Source organism: Stigmatopora argus, chromosome 22 (assembly GCF_051989625.1).
Source record: "Stigmatopora argus isolate UIUO_Sarg chromosome 22, RoL_Sarg_1.0, whole genome shotgun sequence".
NCBI lineage: Eukaryota > Metazoa > Chordata > Actinopteri > Syngnathiformes > Syngnathidae > Stigmatopora > Stigmatopora argus.
Window position 1 is genome coordinate 77,231 of NC_135408.1, and position 25,270 is coordinate 102,500.

General features: G+C 41.3%; 2 protein-coding genes across 3 annotated transcripts in view; one reads left to right on the forward strand and one right to left on the reverse strand.

Moving 5' to 3' along the window:
• Positions 1-25,270, forward strand: part of hyou1 (hypoxia up-regulated 1) — a 99,093-nt gene that overhangs the window by 56,924 nt on the left and 16,899 nt on the right. For both annotated transcript variants that reach the window (XM_077593249.1, XM_077593250.1), the window contains exons 15-20: positions 2,902-3,040; positions 3,230-3,287; positions 9,589-9,665; positions 18,661-18,813; positions 24,946-25,103; positions 25,183-25,270. In XM_077593249.1, the coding sequence (XP_077449375.1) occupies positions 2,902-3,040; positions 3,230-3,287; positions 9,589-9,665; positions 18,661-18,813; positions 24,946-25,103; positions 25,183-25,270 (673 nt within the window). The remainder of the gene's footprint in view (positions 1-2,901; positions 3,041-3,229; positions 3,288-9,588; positions 9,666-18,660; positions 18,814-24,945; positions 25,104-25,182) is intronic.
• The window catches only part of LOC144067951 (uncharacterized), a 77,054-nt gene continuing 72,446 nt past the window's right edge, over positions 20,663-25,270 (reverse strand). Inside the window, exons 2-3 of the mRNA XM_077592053.1 lie at positions 22,580-24,023; positions 20,663-20,671 (exon numbers count right to left, since the gene is read on the reverse strand). Coding sequence (XP_077448179.1) covers positions 20,663-20,671; positions 22,580-23,746 — 1,176 coding nt within the window. The 5' untranslated portion in view covers positions 23,747-24,023. The remainder of the gene's footprint in view (positions 20,672-22,579; positions 24,024-25,270) is intronic.

Sequence of the window (25,270 nt, forward strand, 5' to 3'; positions counted from 1 at the left end):
TCTGGACTTCTTAAAAGTTTCATCCATTTTGCGCTTATCCCGAGGAGACGTATAGATAAATGCTGTGTACTCCTACTTGAACTTCCTTTAGAACAACCCCAGAAATGATAGGATTTGTTTAAAACAAAAGACTGGTGGTTTAGTCAGCCTTTATAATACTTAAAACACTTGGTAAAAAACGAAAATGTTAAAGCGATCGAGGCTACCTATGCAATCTATTCCGAATCGATTACCACGCTGAAGTCGCACAAGACGAATCATTTGTCAGAATTTGTAACTCGGATGATTCACAATGCACTCGAGTTACTGAATTCTTCCGGTTTACAGTGCAGTTGAATCAAGATGGCGGAAGCCGTAACGATGGTGTGAATTTTGAGTTATTTAAATTGGAAATTTGGTACTTTTCTGAAATGGTTGCTACGAAATAACATTTAAGTGAATTTTTGGGGGATTTTTTAGGGTGGTTGAGTTTGCATTGCATTTCCGGAGAAACTCCTGAAATTCCAGAGTACCGTATTTTCACGACTATTTGGCGCATCGTATTTTACGCCGCAGTGTCAGTAACGAGTGCTATTTCTGTATTTTAGACACACAAAGCATGCACCGTTTCATTACACGCATATATATTATATATGGATGAACATCGAAACGCAATAGCGCTGGAAGCAGCTTATTTCCAGGTTCCGGTGCGCAGTGACTGCTGGGAAATATAGTTCTTGCGCGCTACACCCACACGCTAAAAACACGCTTTAAAAAGGCAACGGAAGCATAACTGAGTTCGGTAGTGCTTTATTTGGACATTTTACAATTTACTCAAGTCATCATCACCTTCAAATCCCTCAAACTCCTCATCTTCTGTGTCAGAATTGAACAATTGCCCAAACGAGCCTTCCAAAATGCCGCCCCCCCCCTCTTCGTTCTCAGAGTCACCGTCATTTCCATGTGGCTCCTTAGAAATTATGCCGTCTTTGGCAAAAGCTCGAACAACCGTGCAAGCAGACACGTTCGCCCAGGCGGCAACGATCCATTGACAAATCGTAGCTTAAGAAGCCCGGCGCTGCCTGCCACTTTTCGTGAAGCTGTGTTCGCCAGCGATCATCCACTGCTCCCACGCCGCTCGTAACTTTGATTTGAAAGCCCGGTTGATGCCGATGTCCAGCTGCTGTAATTCTTTGTTCAAGCCTCCGGGAATGACGGCAAGCTCTGAGTTCATTTTCATGATCTGGTTTTTAACCGTTGCTGTGAGATGAGCACGCATGGAGTCGCAAATCAAAACAGACGGCGAGCTGGGAAAAAATCCATCTGGTCGCTTGACATATACGTCACGTAGCCAGTCTCGCATTTTCTCCTCATCCATCCAGCCCTTTGTATTCACCTTCACGATGACGCTGGCTGGAAACTTTTCTTTAGACAGAGTCTTTCGCTTGAAGATCACCATTGGTGGTAGCTTCTGCCCATTAGCATGGCAAGCGAGAACGACAGTAAAAGCCGACTTCTCGTGCCCCGTTGTTCGTATCGCCACCGTGCTGGTCCCCTTCCTCTCGACAGTGCGGTTCATCGGGATGTCGAAAGTCAGCGGCACCTCGTCCATGTTGGTTATGTGGTTTGGCTGTATAAGTTTGTCGGCAATCAGCTTGGAGCAGTAGGTGCGGAAAACGGCTAGCTTGTCAATCTAGTCCGCCGGAAGTTGCTGCGCCACGGTTGTCCTCACTCTGATCGCCAGATGGTGCCGTTTCATAAAACGAAAGCACCACGACGGTCCTCCTTCGAAATGTTCAATTTTCAATTCTTCCGCAAGCGCTTTTGCCTTCAGTCGAATAGTGACTGTGGAGACGTTTCTCCCACCTGCTCTTAGATCAAGAATCCAGCGCTCAATATGCTCTTCCAGGTCGGGCCACCTTGCCTTGTTCCCACAGAAACTCAGCTTCCTCTTGTTGACCTGGCGAAGCTCCTTCTCCTGCTTTCTCCATTTACGAACCATGGATTCGTTGATGTTGAATTTCCTCGCCGCTGCTCTGTTACCATGATCCACTGCATGATCGATGGTTAGAAGCTTGAACTGTGCTTCGTAAGAGTGCCTCTTTGTGGAAGCATTCATTCTTTAGTTTGCAATTGAGCACGTGCATCACTGTGCCCACACTAGCAGTATATATAGGACCCTAGTAGGGGCGTGGCTTTAGCGTCTTCTCCCACACACACCCCCCCCAAGCCTTGCCCCACCAACGTCCGCCTTCTCTCTATATATAAAGAGGGTCTTCGCAGGTAGTGCTCAGTCAGGGTCCGGAGCTCTCTCGGCGCTCGGCCACGATCGCCGCTCCCGCTCCCGCCCGGCGCCGCCCGGCGCCACTCGGCGGCGCTCGGCGCTCACACAGGGCGCTCTGCATTATAAGGCGCCCTGTCTATTTTGGAGAATTTTTTTGACTTTTATGCACCCCTTATAGTCGTGAAAATACGGTAGTTGGCAGCCCTGGAATACCCACATTGTATTCAACCAGCAGACAGTTGCTTCCTGGTCATATTTGCAGCGCCGCCTGTTTCCATTCATTAGCTTAGTCATCAGAGGGTCGCAAAGTGGTAAGACATTAGGTTGGCACTGTATTATTGTTAAATGACACTGTATGATGAATGAATGAATCAGACAGGAGTGTCTTGCTTGCAATGCTACATTTTAGGAATCTATACACAATTTTATTCTTGTATCACAAAGTTACTGTTTCTTTAATTATCAGCACCGATGTTAGAAAGGTGAACAGTCTTCAGTTCCTGTTTAAATTAATCGGAATTATTAATTGCCTAACTGAATGTTATTTTGATTGATGCTAACCACACTTAGTTATTCATATTGTAATATTTTTTAAATATTTTGAGAGTTACTCTTTTTCTTCATCTTATAAATTGCAGTGTGTTTGGCTCTCTGAACCTGACAACAGTCAAGCTGTCTGGAGTGGGGCGAAGCTTTCAGAAACACACCAATGCAGATTCTAAGGGTATCAAGGCCCACTTTAACATGGACGAAAGTGGAATTCTACTACTAGATCGGGTTCGTGGCACATTTATATCAATTCAACTTTCTTACAAGCAGGCTTAGCATGATCAGAGGGGAAGCTTTGTTCTCTCAGACAATTAGTTCAGAGAATATTATAAAATCCTTCACTCAAAATGTAAAATTGAAAGGATTTAATACATCCTGTTTAAAGCAAAGCAATAATGTACTTTTTTTCCTCCACAGGTAGAGTCTGTTTTTGAAACAGTTGTGGTGGAGAAGGAGGAAGACTCCGCATTAACTAGTATGTTTTTTTTAATTAATACATAATCAAAGTCTCGGAATATATATTCCAACCAAATTAATACACAACCAGAGATGCATCTAAGTCCTGAATTTATTTATTGAATTTATCACAACACAGATTTTCAATCATATTCATGTCTTGGGACTGAGATGGCCATTCCAGTTGGACTTGTTCCTCTGCTTGAATGCCTCAGTAGACTTTGAAATGTTTAGGGTCATTGTCCCAAATATCCAGCCCCGGTGCAACTTCAAATTTGTCAGTGATTTTTGAACATTGTTTTTAAGTATCTGCTGATACTGACTGTAATCCATGCCACCTTCAACTTAACAAGATTGCCAGTAACCTGCACTGGCCAAACAGCCAGTTCTTCTTTCGCCATGCATACTATACTGCCCCTTATATCCAAATAACTCAACATTAGTTTCACCAGTCTACAGCCCCTTATTCCAAAATTAAAATGGCTTGTCCAAATGTGCTTTAGCATACCTCAAGCGACTTTGTGGCATGTGCGCAGAAAAGGCTTCTGCCGCATTACTCTCCCATACAGCATTCCCTTGTGCACTGTGTGCTGAATAGTGAACAGTGATGCACAGTGACAGCATCTCCTTGTGCAATGTGTGCTGAATAGTGAACAGTGATGCATAGTGACAGCATCTGCAGCAAAATCATGTTGTAGGTCTTTGGAGCTTTTGCCTCTGCTTATGGGATTTTTCTTGGCCTGCCACTCTGGGCCTTAACTAGAACTGTGCCTGTGGTCTTCTATTTCCTTGCTATGTTTCTCACAGTGGAAACTAACAGCTGAAATCTCTGAGTAAGCTAGCTTTTTGTATCATAACCATAAACCATGATGTTGAACAATCTTTGTCTTGAGGTCATTTGGCCGTTGTTATAAAGCTCCAATGTTGACTCTTCAGGGAAGATACAACGAGAACATCTTGCAATTGGCCACCTTAAATACCCTTTCTCATGATTGACTTCACCTGTCAATGAGCTTACCAAACAAATGTTGTATTCCAATAATTAGTATTCAAATCGATACTAGAACAAGGGTGCCCAAATGTATTCACCTGCCTAATTTTGTTTAAGTAATTACTGCACACTTTCTATAAATCCTATAAACTTAATTTCACTTCTCAAATATCATTGTTTGTCTGTTAGATGAAATTGCTGATCCGAACAAGCAATGTTTTATAAAGGAGAATCTTAAATGATCAGGGGTGCCCAAACCTTTTCATGCGACTGTATAATAGATATTCTAAAACTGAACTTAAAGCATGACAGAGCCTGCAAGAATGGGTAGTTGGTAGTTTAATGTCTGCCTTTATTGTTTTAAAGAGGATCTAGTTCAAATACCACTTTCACAATATCACAAACAGTAAAATCGAAGTGGGTGAGTGACTATATAAAGCCACATTGTCAGTGACATTATAAGTCATTGATTGTTTGGATCAGCAATTTCAGTTAACTATACCATACAGCAGACAGAAACAGTGATATTTTAAAAGTGAAATGTTGAAAGGATTTTCAGGAAGTGCAATCATTTCTTCAACAAAAGACGCAGGTGTAGGGCTTGGGCGATATAACGATAACAATAATTATCGTGAAATAATTTTTGTCAACAATAATAAAAACTTCCGATAAAAATCTATAATTTTAAACTGCAATTACACCACCTGACCACCACAGAGAACGGGAGCGCTGTTGCAACATGAACGCTATTTCGAGACCAATGCTCAGGAGAAGGAAACGTGTTTTTAGCATTTTTAACAACAGAGGGTAATACGAAGGGAGAACGCAAAAGGACAATAACGAGGCCAAAATAAGGGATTATGAGATGCAGGACAACACAGAGCCGATCCACTAAAAGATCCAAAGTAGTTCCTCCTGGCAATTTCTTTATTTATTTTTTTTAAAGTGCCTCGTAAATACCTATGCACAAAGAGCAGCCTTATTGAAAATGTCATTAACCCACTGTCCTCATTTGCAGAGAGCCTGTAATATTTTTACATTGCTTGATATCAAGGCGTTTCCCCGTTCTATGTAAATGTTCTGAAAACGTTGCAAAAATCTAATCTTGGGTTAAGTTCATCCAACTTTTTTATTGTATTTTTTAGTAAATGGCCATATTTGAGGTAAATTTTGTGTTTCTTTTTGTGAGGTTGAAAATAGTCTGCTTGCCAATGGTGATGATTGTTACGCTAATTTATAAAAGTAAAGACTCCTGTCAAAATTTCTGCAGGTGTTATTCTTTACTTTTCATAGTATACAGAGGGAGTTGTTTTATCTTTATTACAGAACAACAAAAATACTTTTAAAAATCATCATATTTTATATTCTATCATTTTATGAAGTAAGGTAATAGTTATTTTCATACTTGAATACGGAGAAAAGCAATGTATTTACTTAATCACAGGAGTTTAAAGTTTCAAATTTGAAAGAAAAAAGATGGGATAGTTATCGTGATAATTATATATCAACTGAATTTTTATTAATTTTTTTATCATGATAACAATTTTCATATTCATCTTAATGTTGTAAAATGCAAAATGTTGTACCAAAAAACTGAAGCAAAGTTCAAGTGCGTTCTATACATGAGGTCTTCGCTTTTATGACCAATTCCCGGTAAAAAACTGCCCTCCGCCGATGAAAAAGTCCCCCCCGCAGCCGTTATAATGGGAGGTGTAAAACTGTCTTTGTCCACCAGATGGCATGCGAGAGCCCGTTCTACTAAAAGCCAGCCCTCGCCAAATAGCCTTCGGCCAATTTGTAGGGGAGAGTAAAATTTAAAAAGTTGCTCCAGAGAAACGTTAGCGGGGCAGCTGCTCATTCCAGTCCGCCCAGGGAGGACTATCCTCGGATAGGCTTTGCGGCTTGCCCCGCCGACATTGGCCGATGCTCACACTTAGAAAAAAATAACTCAAGAAGAATGAAATCAATTGTTTGGTGAATCTGATGATGATGCATCAGACTTTTAAAAAATGTAAATATTATGATTATGAGAATTGTTTTCATATTGGTAGTTTGTTTTACCAATTTTCCGTACCATATGTTGTGAATAAATGTTTTGTCGTGGCGACGTGTTCAGCATTTGCCAGTTACCAGTACCTGTGCAATCTTTGGTGTAAGCTGAGAAAAAGTGGAAAAAAAGTCACAAATTATGGGTGCATGTTGTACTCGAATAAATACGGTAAATGCAAATATTTAAGATTGTAGCCAAGGGCTAATTTCCGTTTTTAGTTGCTTGTGCAGGTTGAAGGTAAACAATGACGCATACATACACACACCCTTACTTCATAAGAAAAAAGAATATAAGAGAATATAAAATTTGCAAAAATTTTGACAGGCGTCTTTATTTTTATAAATTTGTTTTCAAACCAAAAGTTGCTGTGCAATATGAAATAAATAAAATAATCAACTGAAGACAACCTTTGGCAAGCCGACTATTTTCAGCTTTACAAAAATAAAGTAAATTTACCTCACATATGGTAATTAAAAAGATACCGTATTTACAAATAAGCCGCTTTTGACGGACAAAATGATGACTGAATCAAGGGTACGGCTTATATGCGTATATGCGCATAAAAACAACATGCAGAAAAAACTGCAAAATGATGGCGCCGTGACACGATGACGTCACGACAAAAATGCGTCGGCGCGTGACGTCCTGACGTAAGCGAATTTGGCTGATTCTTTCATTTATTTTAAAATAGAGAAAAGATAAACAGATAAAACGCTAAACAAAATTTATTTTGACGTCTATGAATGAAATTCAAGATAAAAAACACGTATATTGCATGAAACGTGAAAAAACTCACGTTCCCATCACTGCTCGCTCGGGGCACAGCCATCTTACCTGGGTCCCAAGCAGCCATCTTACCTAGGGCGCTGACGTATAAACCTAGTTACGCGTATTCTGACTGGCCAGACGCGAGTAGCCTTGATTTTGAAATAAAACAAAATTCCACCTTGATTATTATGAATTTCCTAAGTTTTCCGTTGTTTTCATTAAAAGACAGGTTATATCCTTCTTTTCGTTCAGGCACCTAGGCGGAGAGCTTGGGGTCCTATAGTTGTAGTTTGAGTTGTAGTCTTTAGTAGAGAGCACCGCAAGTGTTTCCAGCGGAGTATGATTTAGAGTTCATCAAAGTTGACTGGAATGTGTTGTCAAAGAAGAATGCTCTACATTGTCAATTACTTGGATTTGATATAAAAGAAGCTGAAGTGTGCATTTGTCTCACGCTCTGGGTAGATGAGCGCTATCATAGAACATCGCAATGCTAAGCTAACTCGCTAATATTGATTTTTTTGTTGTATTTCTTGTTCGAAAGTGACAACTATTTGAGTAATATGAACCATCGAAAGAATTGAGATATTTTGACATTAGAAGCAATATGGCTGCCACAAAATCTTAAACTTCTGGTAAGGGCATTGTCATTTCTGTAATTAGAAAGCATCAGGTTCTCATCAAGATAGCCTTATTTCTTTTTTCAAATTGAATAATTTGATATTTTTCATTTACAAAGTGATAGGTTCATTAATAGTTATACTTTAATAAAAGTAAAGATATCGGAGCACATAATCCAGCGTTATCTTGCAAGTGAGAATCAATCCTGACTTGTCCTCGTCACAGATCATTCTCCCGAAACGAATTCTCTCCTGCCCATTTAGCACATTAGAATCAAAACAATTAAAGTTATCTTATTCAAAACAATTGCATAAGTGTTTAACCCGAACAACACAATTAAGGTTAAAAATCGGAAACAACTGCGGAACAACAATTGCATATCAGGTAAACTGAGCAACACTATTTTAAAACAATAGTGAGTATTTTCGGAGGTTTGATTCGATATCGCCATCTGCTCCGGAATCCAAGTCAAAACAATTTAAGAGTCCTTCACTGATCTTCATTGTGAACTTGCGACTGGGTGAAGGGTCGAGGTCTTAATCCAAGTCAACAGTCCTCGGATCCAGGGCAAAACAATTAAACATCCTCGGAGCCAGCTGCAGGGGGAAGTGTCCTTCGGTAACAATTATACTAAGCGTTTGTCAAGCTTATAATGCTTAATATTTCACATATACATATAATGATTAATATTAATACTTCTTCGTTGTATGCACATATATAATAGTACCCGAAATAACTCCAACACAAACACCAGGCATATTAACTTCCTTATAATATTGACCCTAATAATGTGCTTTTGATTCATACAGTATCTCAGAAATACCACTTGTTATTTTTCTTAAGATTTTCCCTTTAAAGTAACACATTTGTACTCCCTATTAAAACCATGAATATGGAGGTGAAAATTGGGAATCGGGGGCCGCTTATACATGAGAAATTGTAAAATTCAAAATTTCCAAGGCGATTTTCAAGGTGCGACTTGTATGCGCGGGCGCCTTGTATGCGATTAAATACGGTAAAAAATTAAAAAGTTGGGATAAACTTGACCCATTTTTGCCCAGGATAACAAGTTTGAGATTGTTTTCCTTTTCTTCTGAGCGTTGCCCTGGAACTACCATTCAACTCGCAACAGCGCCCTGCTCTCTGTGGTGGTCGGGTGGTGTATATGCAGTTTAAAATTATCAATTTTTTAATGTAAAGCTTTTATTATTATTGTTGACAAAAATTATTTCACGATAATTATCGATAGCGTTTTATCGCCTGCGTCTTTTGTTGAAGAAATTATCACACTTTTTGAAAATCCTTTCAACATTTCACTTTTAAAATATCACTTTCTGTCTGCTATATGATATATTTAACTGAAATTGCTGCGTCAAACAACCAAGGTTTTATAAAGGAAAATGTTGAAAATGATCAGGGATGTCCAACTTTTTCATGACTGGACATAGTCACTCACCCTCTTGGATTTTACTGTGTGCGATATTGTGAAAGTGGTATTTGAACTAGAGCCTCTTTTAAATATTAAACGCAACCATTAAACTACCAAATACCCATTCTTGCAGGTTGTGTCATGCTTTAAGTTCAGCTTTAGAATATCTATTATACAGCTGAAAGTTTTTATTATTAGTCTTGACAAAAATTATTTCACGATAATTATCATTATCCTTTTAGCGCCCAGCTCTAGACAGTAATATTTCAAAACTGAAACTAAGTTTAATGGACTAACGAAAGAGGTGCAATATGCATTCAAACCCAAAAAGATGCCGTCTGCAGTCTCTCTAGGCAGAGTTAGTTTTTTTCCACTCCTATGCCCCAATTACATAGCAAAATAAGCACGTCTGCGATATTGCCTTAGTAAAATAAGTTATAATGCACCTCTTCATTTTCTTTCAGAACTGGGTAACACAATTTCCACTTTGTTTGGAGGTGGATCCCCTGAACATTTCATAAATGTGACAGAGTCAATCCAGGTAAATGTCTGTAAATAGGAACTATGATAATAAAAGAACAAATAAAATGTGTTTAAAAAAATTTCACCATGATGTCACAATGCACAGAATGCTAAATTCTGAATATCAATTTAATACTTTCCTCCAAGACACGGTTTGCAACCTTATATAGTTGCTGAGGTCCACATTAAATGTTTGTTATATTATGTGTTACAGTATTAAGTGTTACAAGAAATACTGTAGAATAAAGAAATTCGTCCTTTGTTGGCTACCAAGTCATTATGCACTTTTTAAAGATTTTAACCTAATCTACATTATTCAATATTGCTCAAACTTTGTAGGGTCCACTTGGAGTTGAGTCTTAAATGAGAGTCGGCCTCGAGTTTAGCCCTCAAAGAGTTAAGAGTCGCTTCCCTGCGCCATTCCTTTCCATAAAAACCTATGTTCTGAATCCTTCTCTTCATTACTTCCCCACATTAAATGCTGTTCTGATGTCCCTACTAAAAGTCTCTAAAGAGACTCAACATTTCAGCCTTGAACAAGTATAAACAACTTTAATTGGCCTTTAGAAACTTCGAACTTTTTTTACAACCTAATGTAATATCAACGACAGTGTGAGAATGAAGGGGGGAGACTTCTATAAAAGCAATTATTATTAAAAGAACAGCATTGTCGTCTAACCCATTTATTGTATGTATACGTGTTGAGTTGGCGAAATCTGTGCAAAGGAGTGTTTCTGGGTAAAACACCCAGTTTCAGTCTTTGAATGGTGTGGTGACAGTAAATTTGTGCGAAGGGTTGGGTCTCCAAATACAAATACAGTCGTACCTCTACCTACGAAATATCCAGGTTATCAAAAGCTTCAATGGGAAAGTTTTCATTCAAGATGTGAAAAGTTTCCAGTTAAAAAAATGCAAAATCTCCCAAAAAATTAAAACATCCCTGAAACATAAATACACTTCCTGTATTTTATTTTGAAATATGCATAGTAGAATTGCTCTCCCAACACCTCACTGGCCTCCCATTGGCTAGGATGGAGCTGCTTTTTGTGTACTTCCGACCGTCGTTCGTCATCACGGCATTCTAACATGGTGTTATGTGAATTTTTCGATGGTGCAACGCTAGCCTTTATTTTTCCATTTGGGCCCCTGGAAACTCAAGTTTGAATTAATAATTTTAAGTTGTTTGGATGTTCATGTGCTTATGTTTTCTCAGTTGCCAAACACTTTCCTCATCTTCTGTTATCTTTTTTTTCTATTTGGATGTTTCTCACATCTTTCATTCAAATTGATACATTTGGCACAGATCATTTTTAAAGGGTTTAGTTGGTTGAATATTGAAGACCATTGAATATAATATGTGGGGAGCCCGGTGGGTGAGTGGTTAGCGCGTCGCGTCGGTCTCATAGTTCTGGGGTCCTAGGTTTAAATCCAGGTCGGTCCACCTGTGTGGAGTTTGAATGTTCTCGTGGGATTCCTCCCACATTCCCAAGACATGCATGGTTGGACACTCTAAATTCCCCCTACCGTCTTTACTTGCATATAAGCTGTATTTGTCACTAAAAAAATGATGACTGAATTGAGGGTACAGCTTATATGCACAAAAAAGACGACATGTATGAAACTGCAAGGTGACAGGAAACGCCATAATGCAAGACAATGCGGCCAATATGGTAATTTAGTTCAAAATAGAGATAAGATAAACAGGTAAAAAGCTGAACAGATTTTATTTTGACGTCTATGAATGAAATTCAAGATTTTTTTTTACCTTGCATAAAATATCAGCCTTGATACCTGCGTAATGTGTATCCCATGCTATTATTGCACCCAGAGACTTTTTTGTAATTTCTGTCATTAAAAAGCATCAGGCCTCATTCAAGATAGACTTATTTATTTTTTCAAATTGATAATTTGATATTTTGCATTTACAAAGACAGGCACATTAACTTCCTTATGATATTGACCTAATCATGTGCTTCTGATTCATACAGCATCTCAGAAATACCACATGCAATTTTCTTAAGCTTTTCCCTTCAAAGTAACACATTTGTACTCCCTATTAAATCCATGAATGTTGAGGTGAAAATTGTGAATTGGTGCGGCTTATATGCAAAAAAATGTAAAATTCAATAATTTTGAGGCAATTTTAAGGGCGCACCCCTTATACTCTGAGGTGGCTCATAAGCGAGTAAATATGGTATGTATTAGTGTGAGCGTGAATGGTTGTGACCTGCGATCGGTTGGCCACTGATTTAGGGTGTCCCCGCCTCGTGCCCGAGTCAGCTGGGATAGGCTCCAGCTCTCCACGCAACCCTTGTGAGGATAAAGCAGCTCAGAAAATGAATGAATGTAATATGATAATTCTAATTTAATGTAAACTTAAGAAAAATCCAAGGAACAAATTAAATTTGTATCATGCTGCGATGACCTCAAAGTGCATGTAGAAAAAAGGGTCGCAGAGAATTTAGTGCCATTTTGGCAGACGTAATATTAAGTAACGGCACAAGAACAAAGATAAGTCTTAAATGTGGTTTCGTGGAGTTTTTTTCCAAGCTTTTGGACACTAAAAAGTATTTTAAATTTCTCCCTCCATACTCTAATAGTGCCTAAGCTGTGGTCACACCAAAGTTAAACTGTCATGCTACGACACCGTGCTATATCCATCGCCAAAAGCATTTCTGGTTTGTCTTTGGGACACCCTTATGCTTGAACATAGTGTTCATTATTGTCAACCCACGTTGAACGCAGAAATCCAACAATATAACACCACTCGGGTTCTGATCGGGGGGCGTTCTTCCCAATCACTCCCCTCCAGATCTCACTGTCATTGCCCACGTGGGCATTGAAGTCCCCCAGCAGAATGACGGAGTCCTCCATAGCAGCACTCTCAAACACCACTTCCAAGGACTCCAAAAAGGGTGGGTACTCTGAACTGCTGTTTGGTGCATGCACACAAACAACAGTCAGCTCCCGTCCCTCCACCCTCTCGTCCACCGGGGTAAACCCCAACATACAGGCACCGAGCCGGGGAACAAGTATGCCCAAACCTGCTCGGCGCATCTCACAGTGAGCGACTTCAGAGTGGAAGAGTGTCCAACCCCCCTCGAGAGGAGTGGTACGAGAACCCAAGCTGTGTGTAGACTACATCGAGCCGGAATTTCTCAACTTCACGCTCAGGCTCTTTCCCTACAAGAGCGATGAGATTCCACTTCCCAAGAGCCAGTTTGTGCAGCCGGGAATCGGAACGCCAAGGATCCCTCCTTTGGCTGCCGCCCAGCTGTCGACGCAACCGACCTCCTTGGCCCCTCTCACAGGTTGTGAGCACATGTGAGGGGGAACCCACGTCGGGCCGCATGGGTGTAAGCCCGGCCACCAGGCGTTCACCATCGTGCCTCTCCTCAGGGCTTGGCTCCAGAGTGTGGCTCCGGTGCCCTGTGTCCCGGTGAGGGAAATTGTAGTCCATTGGTCTTTCTCGTCATAAGAGGTCTTCTGAGCCTTTCTTTGTCTGGTCCCTCACCTCAGACCAGTTTGCCATGGGTGACCCTACCAGGGGCACAATGCCCCAGACTACATAGCTCCAAGGATCACTGGGACACAAACCCCACCGCCACGATAAGGTGATGACTCATTGGGGGTCAGCTAGACACATGGGAGATAGTCAGGTAAATGAGAATATTTGATTGGTTGTTGCCTCATCCCCATGGTTATTGGTTCCACAAGATAAAGAAGATAAAGCGATCTCTTCTTCCAGCGTGAACTGTAATTTCACGACATGCTCATTAGGTGCAACCTATGTGGTTAAAATGGCGACTTCTCATCGCGCCCGACCTCAGATCTATAAGAAAATTTGATGTGTTTCAAAAATTCTATTCAGAGAGTCGTGCCCAAATATTATTGTAAATAAAGAGCACAGAGGATACGAATGAAACATGATCAGTAGTTAAGGATACATTCAACATTTAGGCATATTTTTCATTTATCCACTGTAATCAATGTTAATACAAGTAGAGCTTCAAGTATTGTATTTACTCGCAAATAAGCCGCACCCTGAAAAATGCCTCAAAATTGTTGAATTTTACAATTTCTCACATATAAGCCAGGCACTGACAGGCACTGACCACCTTGCACCCTGATTCCCAATTTTCACCTCCATATTCATGGTTTTAATATGGAGTACAAATGTGTTACTTTGAAGAGAAAATCTGAAGAACAATCATCAGACGTGGTATTTCTGAGATACTGTATGAATCAAAAGCACATTATTAGGGTCAATACCTGTCTTTGTAAATGCAAAATATCAAATTATTAAATTGGATAACAGAAATAAGTATCTTGATGAGAACCTGATGCTTCCAATGACAGAAATTACAATTTTCTTACCAGAGGTTTAAGATGTTGTGGTAGCCATATTGCTTCTAATGTCAAAATATATCAATTATTTCGATGGATCATATTTCACCAATAGTTGTCACTTTTGAACAAGAAATACAACAAAAACAAATCAAAGTCTGAATTTTGTTTTATTTCAAAATCACGGCTACTCGCGTCTGGCCAGTCAGAGCACGTTTAACTAGGTCTAGACGGCACCGCCCTAGGTAAGATGGCTGCCCGGGACCTAGGTAAGATAGATGTGCCCTGAGCGAGCAGTGACAGGAACGTGCGTTTTTTTCACGTTTGATGCAAGATGTTTTTTTTCCTCGAATTTCATTCAAAGACGTCAAAATAAATTTTGTTTAGCATTTTATCTGTATCTTTTCTCTATTTTGAAATAAATGAAAGTATTGGGGGCATTTGCTAGTGTCATGACGTTACGCATTGCGTCATGACGTCATGCATTGCGTCATGGTGTCACGCATTGCGTCATGACGTCACACATTGCATCATGATGCAACAGCGCCATTTTCGTGACGTCATCGTGTCACGGTGCCGTCAACTTGCAGTTTTTTGCATGTCGTGTTTTTATGCGCATATAAGCCGTACTCTCGATTCAGTCATCATTTTTTTGTCCGACAAAAGCCGCTTATATGCGAGTAAATACGGTAATTTCTCAAAACTCCGCTTTCAAATTAATAATTTTTTGGGGGTTGTTTTTTTGAATTATTATTTTTTTCTTAGGACGGCCCAGTGACATTCAAAATTTCACACTCAAAAAAGAGGAAAAAAGACAATTTTCATTTGCAACGAGAACAATTATCATTAGAGGCTATACGGTTGGATTTACCCATTTTGGAGTCAATATATTTCACCTATAGTGACTATATTGACTTTTTATTGTAACAAGGTAGCAATCTTCCAGTCCTATAGTTCTCCCTAGGTTACCACTACACACGCAACACAATCACACACACAACACAATCACACACACAACACAATCACACACACAACACAATCACACACACAACACAATCACACACTTGGAGTTTAAGTACAGGACATCGACGCTCTCTTATCAGTTTTATAGAATATACTGTCTCTACACCTGCTAGTGACTAGTATCACAATGATTTTTGTCGCTGTCACCCAGACGCAAACTTACTCATCCACTCACTCATATGTTCGCTTTACTCAACAGAAATGTATTCACCTCTTTGGGGTAAGTGGTCAACCTTCGATACCCAGGTGCAGAGCTGATGTCCAACCAGTTAAAAGGGTCTGAGATGCCTTGCCGACGGTCTTGCCTGGATGTCAACTCAACCTCTGAGTTTTTGTTAATATTGACTCCCAGATCAGAAGGACCAAACAAATGTCTGTTTCGCCATTAGACATTCAAAATTTCACACTCAAAAAAGAGGAAAAAACACAATTTTCATTTGCAACGAGAACAAGCGCTGAGATAGCTTCCTAGCTCCATTCTGACCTTACACATCTTTTCTGCTTCTTTATTACATTCGGTGACCCTGATAACATGGACGTGTTAACTCTAAAGGGAGGGGTGGAAAGCACAAGTGAAACGTCTAGTGTGTTTGTGACCCAAACACATCCACAATTGTCAAAATAGATGAGGACCGAAGCGTCAGGAAGCCTCTTGGAGCATCCGCGGTGGAGGGCCGATGCCGCAGGTGCAGTGCTCAGGGCAGGTTCCTGGTACATCGAGGCATCCTGGCTCCTCTTTGTTTAGACTAAACAAGGCTTTCAGGAGAAAAGCATATACTTCATTGCAACCAAATATGATAATAATATTGTGCGCATAAATAAGGGTAAGCTAAGCAGTCGTTAATAGCAAGGCCATGCTTATAATTCCTCGCAGGCAAATGTTAATAAAATGTAATAAAAACCCTGACACTGCCCTACCTCACTGTCTCTGGTCATAACTTTTATGGACAGAATATTTAGATGCAGCTGGGGCATTGAGGGCCTCCACTTTGGTGGCCTCATCATTGCATCCCTGCTCTTTGCTGATGATATAGGTATTTTGGCTTCATCAGGCTGCGGTCTTACAACTGTCACTGGAAAGATTCGCAACCGAGTGTGAAGAGGTCAGGATTAGAATCACCACCTCCAAGAGATCATGATCCTCAGTCGGAAAAGAGTGGCATGCCCTCTCCGGGTCAGGGATAAGCTTTCCTGAGTGAGGGAGTTTAAGTTACTCGGCGTATTGTACAAGCGACTGGAATTGTTTCCTCCTGAGGGTGTCCAGCCTCTCCCTTCAAGTTAAGGTGAAAAGCTCACTCATCCAGGACGGGCTTGAAATAGAGCTCCTGCTCTACTGGGGGTGGCTCGGTGTAGAGCCTCTGCGCCACTGGAACGAGAGGAGCCAGATGACTAGATGGCAGCTACGGGGCCGACCCAGGACAGGCTGGGGGAGAGTACGTCTCCCGGCGAAGAACTGGATTAAGTGGTGGTGGACAGGGAAATTTGGGCTTCACTGAAGCTGCTGCCTCCACGACCCGACCTCAGATAACCAGAAGATGATGAATAATTAAGACTAATTCCCGTATATTCACACCAATAGGGCACACTTAAAAGTCTAAAATTTTCTCTAAAATGGTCGATGCGCCCACTCGGTCGGTCCGCCATGTCTGTACACTAAATTCAATTTTTGTATGGCCCTGACCGCTTCAGTGACTGGTTTTATTTCTTGCCGGCACGCTACTTATTACGATCAACCCAGCGGACGTTCACCCTAAAAATAGCCTACCTGCGCATTCCAACCATTACGGTAAATCCATTCAAAACATCCCAGTGGAGTGGCAAAGTATTTGACTTCCATGTACTCGCAGCGCTTTTAACCCTCAAAAACACTCTTAATACTCAAAGAAACAGTACATTACAGCGTTTCACGAGTTACGTGACGATTTGGAATGAATTGTCGATGCCAATATAACAGCGGAGAGAATCAAAGGCTTGGGAGTGATGCATGTCACAAGTTACAATTGGATTGTGGATGACTGGGCTCAAGTGTCGGCCAGCACTGTTCGAGCTTTCGCCAAAGCTGGAATCAAGTTTACGGAATACACAACTCTTACAGTGGAGCCTAGCATGTTAAACGCTGAACTCTTTATATCAGTGTACCTTTTACCTCAATAAAGCATCATCAAACTTGGTTTTGCTCGTGCTGTCTTTAAAAAACAGGCTAGCAGCTAGCCTAACATACACTAGCAGATAGCATAACATACGCTAGCGGCTAGCATAACATAGGCTAGCCTAGTTTCATGCTATCACCTTTTCAAACTATTGGATTGGATAACTTTATTCATCCCGTATTTGGGAAATTTCATTGTGACAGTAGCAAGAAAAGGCATAGTTATAAGTTAGACAGTACAGTCAAAGGCCGGAGAACAACCAAGCAAGAGCAAAAAGCACAAAGCACAAAGCAAATCAAAGTCAATGGGATCATTAAGAATCACCAAATCATTAAGACAGAAAAGCAGCAAAAACACAAAGCGAGCTACGAGTTTCGGTAGCAAAAACAGATAGACTCAAAAAGACGTAAAGTTGGACAAAAAACTGGAACCACACACAGGAAGTCTTCCACGAGATGGGGAACTTCTGCAGACTGTGACCGAGGTAGAGAATATGCAGAGTCACTCTTCCAAGCTTATCCGCACAGTTCCTCAGTAGTCTAGAGCTGAAGAAAACAGCAGCAGGGCAGAACTCCTCGACTCCGTTGCTGGTAAGCGCCGACAGCTCTTCCATCCAGAGTGTACAGAGCTACTCCCACTGACTCCCGCGTGAACGGCGCCATCTTGGAATGCGCCCTATGTATTGACAAAAAACAGAAAATATATCCGCAAATGAGACTGCGCCCTATCAGACCAGTTTTATAGGTGTGAAAATACGGTAGCTAAAAAAATTTAAGAATTCAGTTAGTTTGCATAAGCGGATATGAAATTTCCATTGTCCTAAAAATTTCACAGAAAAATATAGAGAAACTAGTTTCGACGATGACCGCTCTGGTGAATCTCATTAGCAACTGGAGGGTAACCGGCAAGCCCTGTTAACCAATTGGTCAAATTCAAGTTACAAAACCCAAAATCAACTAAAAAAATCAAAACATGCCCGCAATGTAAATATGTTTCCTGTATATTATTTTGAAATTGACATGCTAATTTGCTCTCTCATGGCTAGGAGGCTGCCTTTCCATGCTGCTTTTTGCGTGTCTTGCCAGGTTTTTTCGAGTTAGCTTTCAGGATTTGTATTCTTTAATATTCATTTTGGGCCACAATAAAGTTATGACATTGAATTCATAATTTTAAATGGTTGTGAATGTTTTTTCCATTTTCCAAACGTTTGCCTCCTCCTCTCAGTTACGCCCTTCAACGACAATAGAAAATATTTTTGCTTGTTCTTTATTCATTTTAACCGGTTAATAAATAATTTACATATCTTTTTTTTCTTCTTTTTGCTTGTTTGGTACATTTTTAAAACAAAACTGGTACACTCATTTTTAAAAGGTTTAGTTGGTAGTATATTGATGACGGTGGAGCGAATGAGAATTTAAATGTAAAATGCGGTTACCAACCATTTCTGGTAGGTGCCACTCTATATAAATCTGAAATATACTGATTTGAATTTAGGATGAAGATTACACATCTGAAAAAGAAGCAAAGGATGAGAACAAAAAAGATGACAGCCAGAAGTTGGAGAGTACTAAGATGGAATCAGAAAAAAACACAGCAGAAGAGAAAAATCAGGAAGAAAAAGATTCCAGCCATTCCACTGATGACAAGGTAATTATTAAATTTGGTCAACATTGCTACCCTTATTTATAGTCTCTTCCAAGGTCAACTTTCTGAGCCAAGAGAATGCATCTGTGGTTCTGCTTGTGGTTAATAAAATGTAACCAGTGTTTAGTTGATCCATGACGAAATCCCCGATACATAGATAAGACTTCACCAGTTACCGGTGAGTCAGCCGCAGCAATACACTGACGTTCCGGGAACAGGAAGTGAGACTGGTAATGCTGTCTGTAAACACCAGGAAGGCTGCTGGCCCAGACGGAGTACCTGGGAAGGTGCTCAAAGCCTGTGCTGACCAGCTGGCTGGAGTTTTCACAAATATTTTCAATTGTTCCCTGCAACAATCCATCATTCCATCTTGTCTGAAATCTGCCACCATCATCCCTGTCCCCAAAAAGCCAACCATTGGCAGCTTGAATGATTATAGGCCTGTTGCCCTCACGCCTGTGATCATGAAGTGCTTTGAAAAGTTGGTAGTCCGCCATATCAGGAATACAATCCCACCCTCAATTGACCATACACATACGACTGTACACCCACCCACCAGTCTAACGCCATCATCAAATTCGCTGACGACACCACTGTGGTCGGACTCATCTCAGGAGGGGATGAGTCGGCTTACAGAGATGAGGTCAACAATTTGTCTTCGTGGTGCTCGGTGAACAATCTCACACTGAACACCACGAAAACTAAAGAAATAATCCTGGACTTTCGCAAACACGGCACAGATCTGGCCCCACTCCTCATAAATGGAGTATGTGTAGACAGGGTCCAGTCTTTTAAATTCCTGGGGGTCCACGTCACGGATAAGCTCTCATGGTCTACAAACATCACGGCAGTGGTGAAGAAGGCTCAGAAATGACTCCATTTCCTCAGGGTACTTAGGAAGAACAACTTGGCCACCAAGCTTCTGATAACCTTCTATAAAACCACTAGAGAGCATCCTGGCGTACGGCATCACAGTGTGGTACGCTGGAAGCACGGCGGCAGACAAAAAGGCCGTGCAGAAAGTGATTAACACTGCCCAGAGGATTGTCGGCTGCTCTCTGCCCTCACTGGAAGACATTGCCAGCCCTCGTTACCTCAGCAGAGCCAAGAACATCATAGGGGACCCTTACCACCCTGGTCACAATCTGTTCCAGCTGCTGCCCTCTGGCAGACGCTATAGGTCCCACAAAGCACGGACAAATAGGCTTAAGGACAGTTTTTTCCCCACATCCATCAGACATCTAAACTCGCGGTAACATAACACACATTCCCTTCTGCGGTAATATAAAAAGAGGTTTGGGTGGTGATCTGCCTCCTACTAGCTGACTGAAGTAAGGTAAGTGGAAGACAGTGAGAGGTAAGCGAGAGGTAAGCGACCTGTATCCCCAATAGCAGAATGCCAAATTACAAGTCCGTAACTACACTGATTTAGGTCTTTTGCCGAGTAAACGTAGCTTATGGAGAAGCACCATCAATTTCGTCACACGCAGTTCTGCGTGTGATGACAAGTAGGCTTTTTGTGTTGTGATAACGACAACAGGGGCCTATGTCCGATTATTATTATTATTATTATTATTATTATTATTATTAGATTGATAATAATAATAATATTATTATTATTATTATTATTATCAATCGTGACCGGACATTTCGTCGACGGACACTTCGTCGCCGGACGGGACGGTTCGTCGAACGGACAATTCGTCGCCAGACAGTTCACCTAACCTTAACCACTATTAAAAAAGACAAAGGAAATTCACATATTCTTTATTAAAGAAAATAAAACAGCAAAAACTCGCTCGACAACACAAACACATTAACATTTGGGCGTGCGTACTAAATGGGCTCGTCTCTAAACACACTACGCACGAAACGGTACGTTGCCGGACTCGCGAACGATTGTTTTTAAATTAAAAGGTGTTACACCCTGCATTTGATCTTGACACACAGGGGGAAATAATCAGAACAGTGAGATGTTGTTGTTACTTCAATCCAACTTTTACTGTAATGATTCAACACAACTCCCGTGCCTCAAGCCATTTGCTAAGACATCAATAATCGAATACCGATCTTCTTTAACATGCCCCACACTTGCCATGTGGATCAAAGGATCAACAATCGAACACCGATACACACATTCAATCCAAACTCGTTGTGCATTCTCAACATTCAATCATTAATAAATCAAAGACTAGTATGTCACACTAATAGATCAAACACTCTAGTATGTCACACTCTCCCCCACAAAAACAAATGTCGTCCCGACATCAGTACATTCCAAATATCTTCCCCTTGTTGGTTGTTATTCTGAACAGTCTAGCGAACTTGTCATTTCACATCCTCTTCTGTAAGCTGATACTCATGAAAACTCCAGGCGGCAAGGGCCACAACTCGTACGGTCCACGTTCACTGGATGGAAACTGTTATCACAGTCGTAACAGTCCATGTTCGCATAATACATGTCACCCTTGTAGGCTCAAGCCTGTTTGAGTCCATACATAAAGGGTGGTTGAATGTAATATGGCTGCAGGTGTACTAACCAAGGAACCACTCCTGGTGCAGGGTAAGCAGGTAGCAGCTGATGTGGTGACTGAGTACTATAACAGGAGGGGACACCAAGCTGATCATAGGTCGTTCGTCGTGGTGGATTTCTCTCCCTTCTTGGCCGTTCATAAATCAACGCCTCAGGTTCATTCACAGCGGTTGGCGGAGAGGTCTCTGATAAATGATCATCACGAGGATCTTCAACAGCCAGATTTTTTCCCTCACCAGGCAGGTCCTCCAGCTGATAGTCATCTTCTGCTTGTATTGGTCCGGAAGCAGAGCCCTTCACTTCAAGTCTCTGATTCGCTGGCAGTGGCCTGTGCTCAGACTCAATCCCTTGGGCATCTCTCTCATTTAGCACCTGGAGGGGCTCGTAGTGAAAGTCATCTTCGTAACCACTGTCTTGGTCTGTCTCTTGAAGATGAGATACCGGCTGCTGTTTATTTCTCTCCATACTCTTGTCAATTTTTCCTCCTTCTGGTGTCAGGTTTTTTATCAGGATGCGCTCTCCTGGTTGAAGCACGGAGCTCCTCACTTTGGTGTCATAGTGCTTTTTACCTCGTTCTGCAGCTTTTCGTACACTCACGGTGGCAATGGTGTACGCCTCCTCCATCCCTTGTCTCCCTTTCTCCACTTTGGCCTTGTATAACTCCAGCTTGTCAGCTTTGATTGTGCGTTCTCTCTGCGCACCCAGTTCATCGCGATAGGCGCGGGCTGCACAGGCGTCTACGAGCAGCTTCAAATTCTCCTGCTGGAGCCTCTTTATTTCTTCCTCCATGTTTTCCTGCTGGTGTCTGTTGTCCAGCAGTTGTTCATTCCTCTCTTCTAGCTCTTGTCTAAGTCGTCTGATCTTTGCCTTTGAATCGGCAGGTTCCACCATCAGGTGTTGCTGAGTTCCCACCTGCTGCTGTTGCATGCTGGGAGGATTGACGATGGCCAGTGGACTGGGTGTGCCACAAAGCACACGAACCACACCTTCCCTTTCCTGAGTTAGCTCTGCTATACTCTCTTCTTTTAGTGGTCTGCCTCCTCGGATTTTACATCCAGCTTGGAAATGTTCTCCACTCCCACACCGATAACAATGTGTGCACTTCACATCTCGCCCTCCCTGCTGACAAGCAAAACACCTTCTTGGGACATAAGCAGGGCGGCTAGTGTTCCAGGGGGGTGCTGGGGGCTTGCTGTAGTAATTTTGTTTTGGAGAAAGTGGCTGGGGCTTCCGAACTGGTCTTCTAAATGAAGATGGGAGGTAGGACTGAGGCTGAAACATAGCCTGCTGTAGTGTCTCTCTGATCTGAGCTATCTCTGCACTGAGATCTTTAAGAGAAGCAACACTTGCCTTAAGTTCAGTCAACTCCGCTCGTACCTCACGGGACACTTTTGGTTTTTCTTCTCCAGGGCAATTGGTAGGTCGTAGTTCTTCTGACTGCACCTTGCTAACATGTGTCGCTGCCTGTGGGGTACTAAACTTCTTTTTATTTCTCCTTTCTGTTTCATTAGCACAGGCTACATTTAACCGCTCTAGCAAAAGCTCATCTGAAGTCTTACAGTTCAGCAAGAGAGGCTGCATATCTACTCTAACACTGTCACTCTGGAGACCAGTGAGTATCGTGTGCAAGCACATACGCTGGACTAAACTTGGGTTGTACTGGATTCCTGATTCTGATTCTCGAGATGCAAACAGTACCTTCTGCCTAAGAACTAAGACTCGCATTAAGAAACTTTGAGGAGTCTCTTTGATATGCTGCACTTCTGAAGCTAACTGCACATAGAGGTCGGTAGCACTCCTTTCCTGAATATGAGCGCGTAGGATGCGTTTGAGTGTGGGAAGAGTGAGGTTAGGTTTCTCTTCCAAATAATTACGTAGCTGCAAACTGGGGGAGATAGCTCTGATAACTGCATCAATAATTTCCACATCTAGGTAACCCCTATTCAGTCCATTTTCAATTTGATGAACAAGGCTGGAGAATGTCAGCTTGTCCCTCTGGCCTGGTTCACCTATTTGGCCGGCAATTTTGAAGTCCTTGCGCCAGTATGAGCTTGGCTGGGGCTGGGGAGACACACCCCCTTGAGGGTCTGCAGCATCTGGTAGCTGGGGCAAAGTTATTGGAGTCTCTTCCAATCTTGACCCTTGCTTTCCGTTATCATCTCTTTTGACTTCATGCTTCATATCTGATATTTTCTCTTTCAGTTTCAACAATTCAGACATGCCTTTATCCTCTACTTCCTCTAGTTCTTCTCTTTCTAGGTACTTCACAATGTGAGCCACTAATGATAGACGCGATTTCCGTTTAACACTTCTTAATATGTTAAGAAAATCACATATTTCCATTAGGTTATTTTCCGTCAGGTTGTTCAATGTTCCTACCACCTCTTCGAGTAACTGTTCCATTTTGTTGACGATCTAGGAGCTCTGTTGACTGTACAGGAGTGAACTCTGAACTGGCACGTCTTTACTGTCCATCTGATGATCTCGTAGGCCTCAGATGACAAGTACTCAACCGCCAACTTCCAGTTCTTCTTAAACAGCAACACCTCCTCTCACTGCCATCGGCCTGGTTTTGTGGGGGGATTTAGCTGGCTCAGAATTCAGTGAGCAGGTCTTGGACACTGGACATCTGAACAGCAATCCCAGCGGTGCCTCCAAAATGTTACACCCTGCATTTGATCTTGACACACAGGGGGAAATAATCAGAACAGTGAGATGTTGTTGTTACTTCAATCCAACTTTTACTGTAATGATTCAACACACCTCCCGTGCCTCAAGCTATTTGCTAAGACATCAATAATCGAATACCGATCTTCTTTAACATGCCCCACACTTGCCATGTGGATCAAAGGATCAACAATCGAACACCGATACACACATTCAATCCAAACTCGTTGTGCATTCTCAACATTCAATCATTAATAAATCAAACACTAGTATGTCACACTAATAGATCAAACACTCTAGTAAGTCACAAAGGCAATAAATATAATAATTTTATTTATTGCCTTTTATTTTAAAAATGAGCGCTCAACGTAGGAACCGTTTAACGTAGGAACCGTTTCGTGCGTAGTGTGTTTAGAGACTAGCCCATTTAGTACGCACACGCCCAAATGTTAGTATTTGTGTTGTCGAGCGAGTTTTTGCTGTTTTATTTTCTTTAATAAAGAATATGTGAATTTCCTTTGTCTTCTTTAATAGTGGTTAAGGTTAGGCGAACTGTCTGGCGACGAAGTGTCCGGCGACTTATTGTCCGGCGACGAAGCGTCCGTTCGATGAACCGCCTGGGGCCGAAGCGTCCGGGTACCGCATCACTAGTAGCGGGCCATGTTCAGATGTTCAATTTTAAAAAAATATTAATATAAATATCATGAATAAATAAATTTGTCATAGGTTCCAGAAGATTTTGATGAATATATCTTCCCATGATAAGACAGGTTCACACAAAAATTCAGTCATCAGGGTTATGCATTTTATGGGAACTGTTCAGATTGCAAAACATGACAACAAACATTGACATCCAAAGCATTGCAGTGTTTATTTAGTATGAATAATATTTCCCAAACCAATTAAAATAAGATCCATAATATATTCTGTTGCAGGAGGAAAAGGACAGTGAAAAGATATTAAAGGCAGAGGATGATGAAACTGTGGCCAGACCTCTGAAAAAGACAAAGATCTCGGAAGATATAACAATTGAGCTCATTATGAACGATGTCCTGAATCCCACCACTAATGACCTTAATGCTTCCAAAATGAAGTAAATAATCTTTTTTTCATTCATGTTTTTAAAACTTGCTTTTTCCTGACAAACATTTGATTTTGAGAATTTTTTTCAGGTTGCTTGATTTGACAGATCGTGATCTGGCTAAACAAGAAAGAGAAAAAATGCTAAACACCCTGGAAGCTTTTATCTTCGAAACTCAG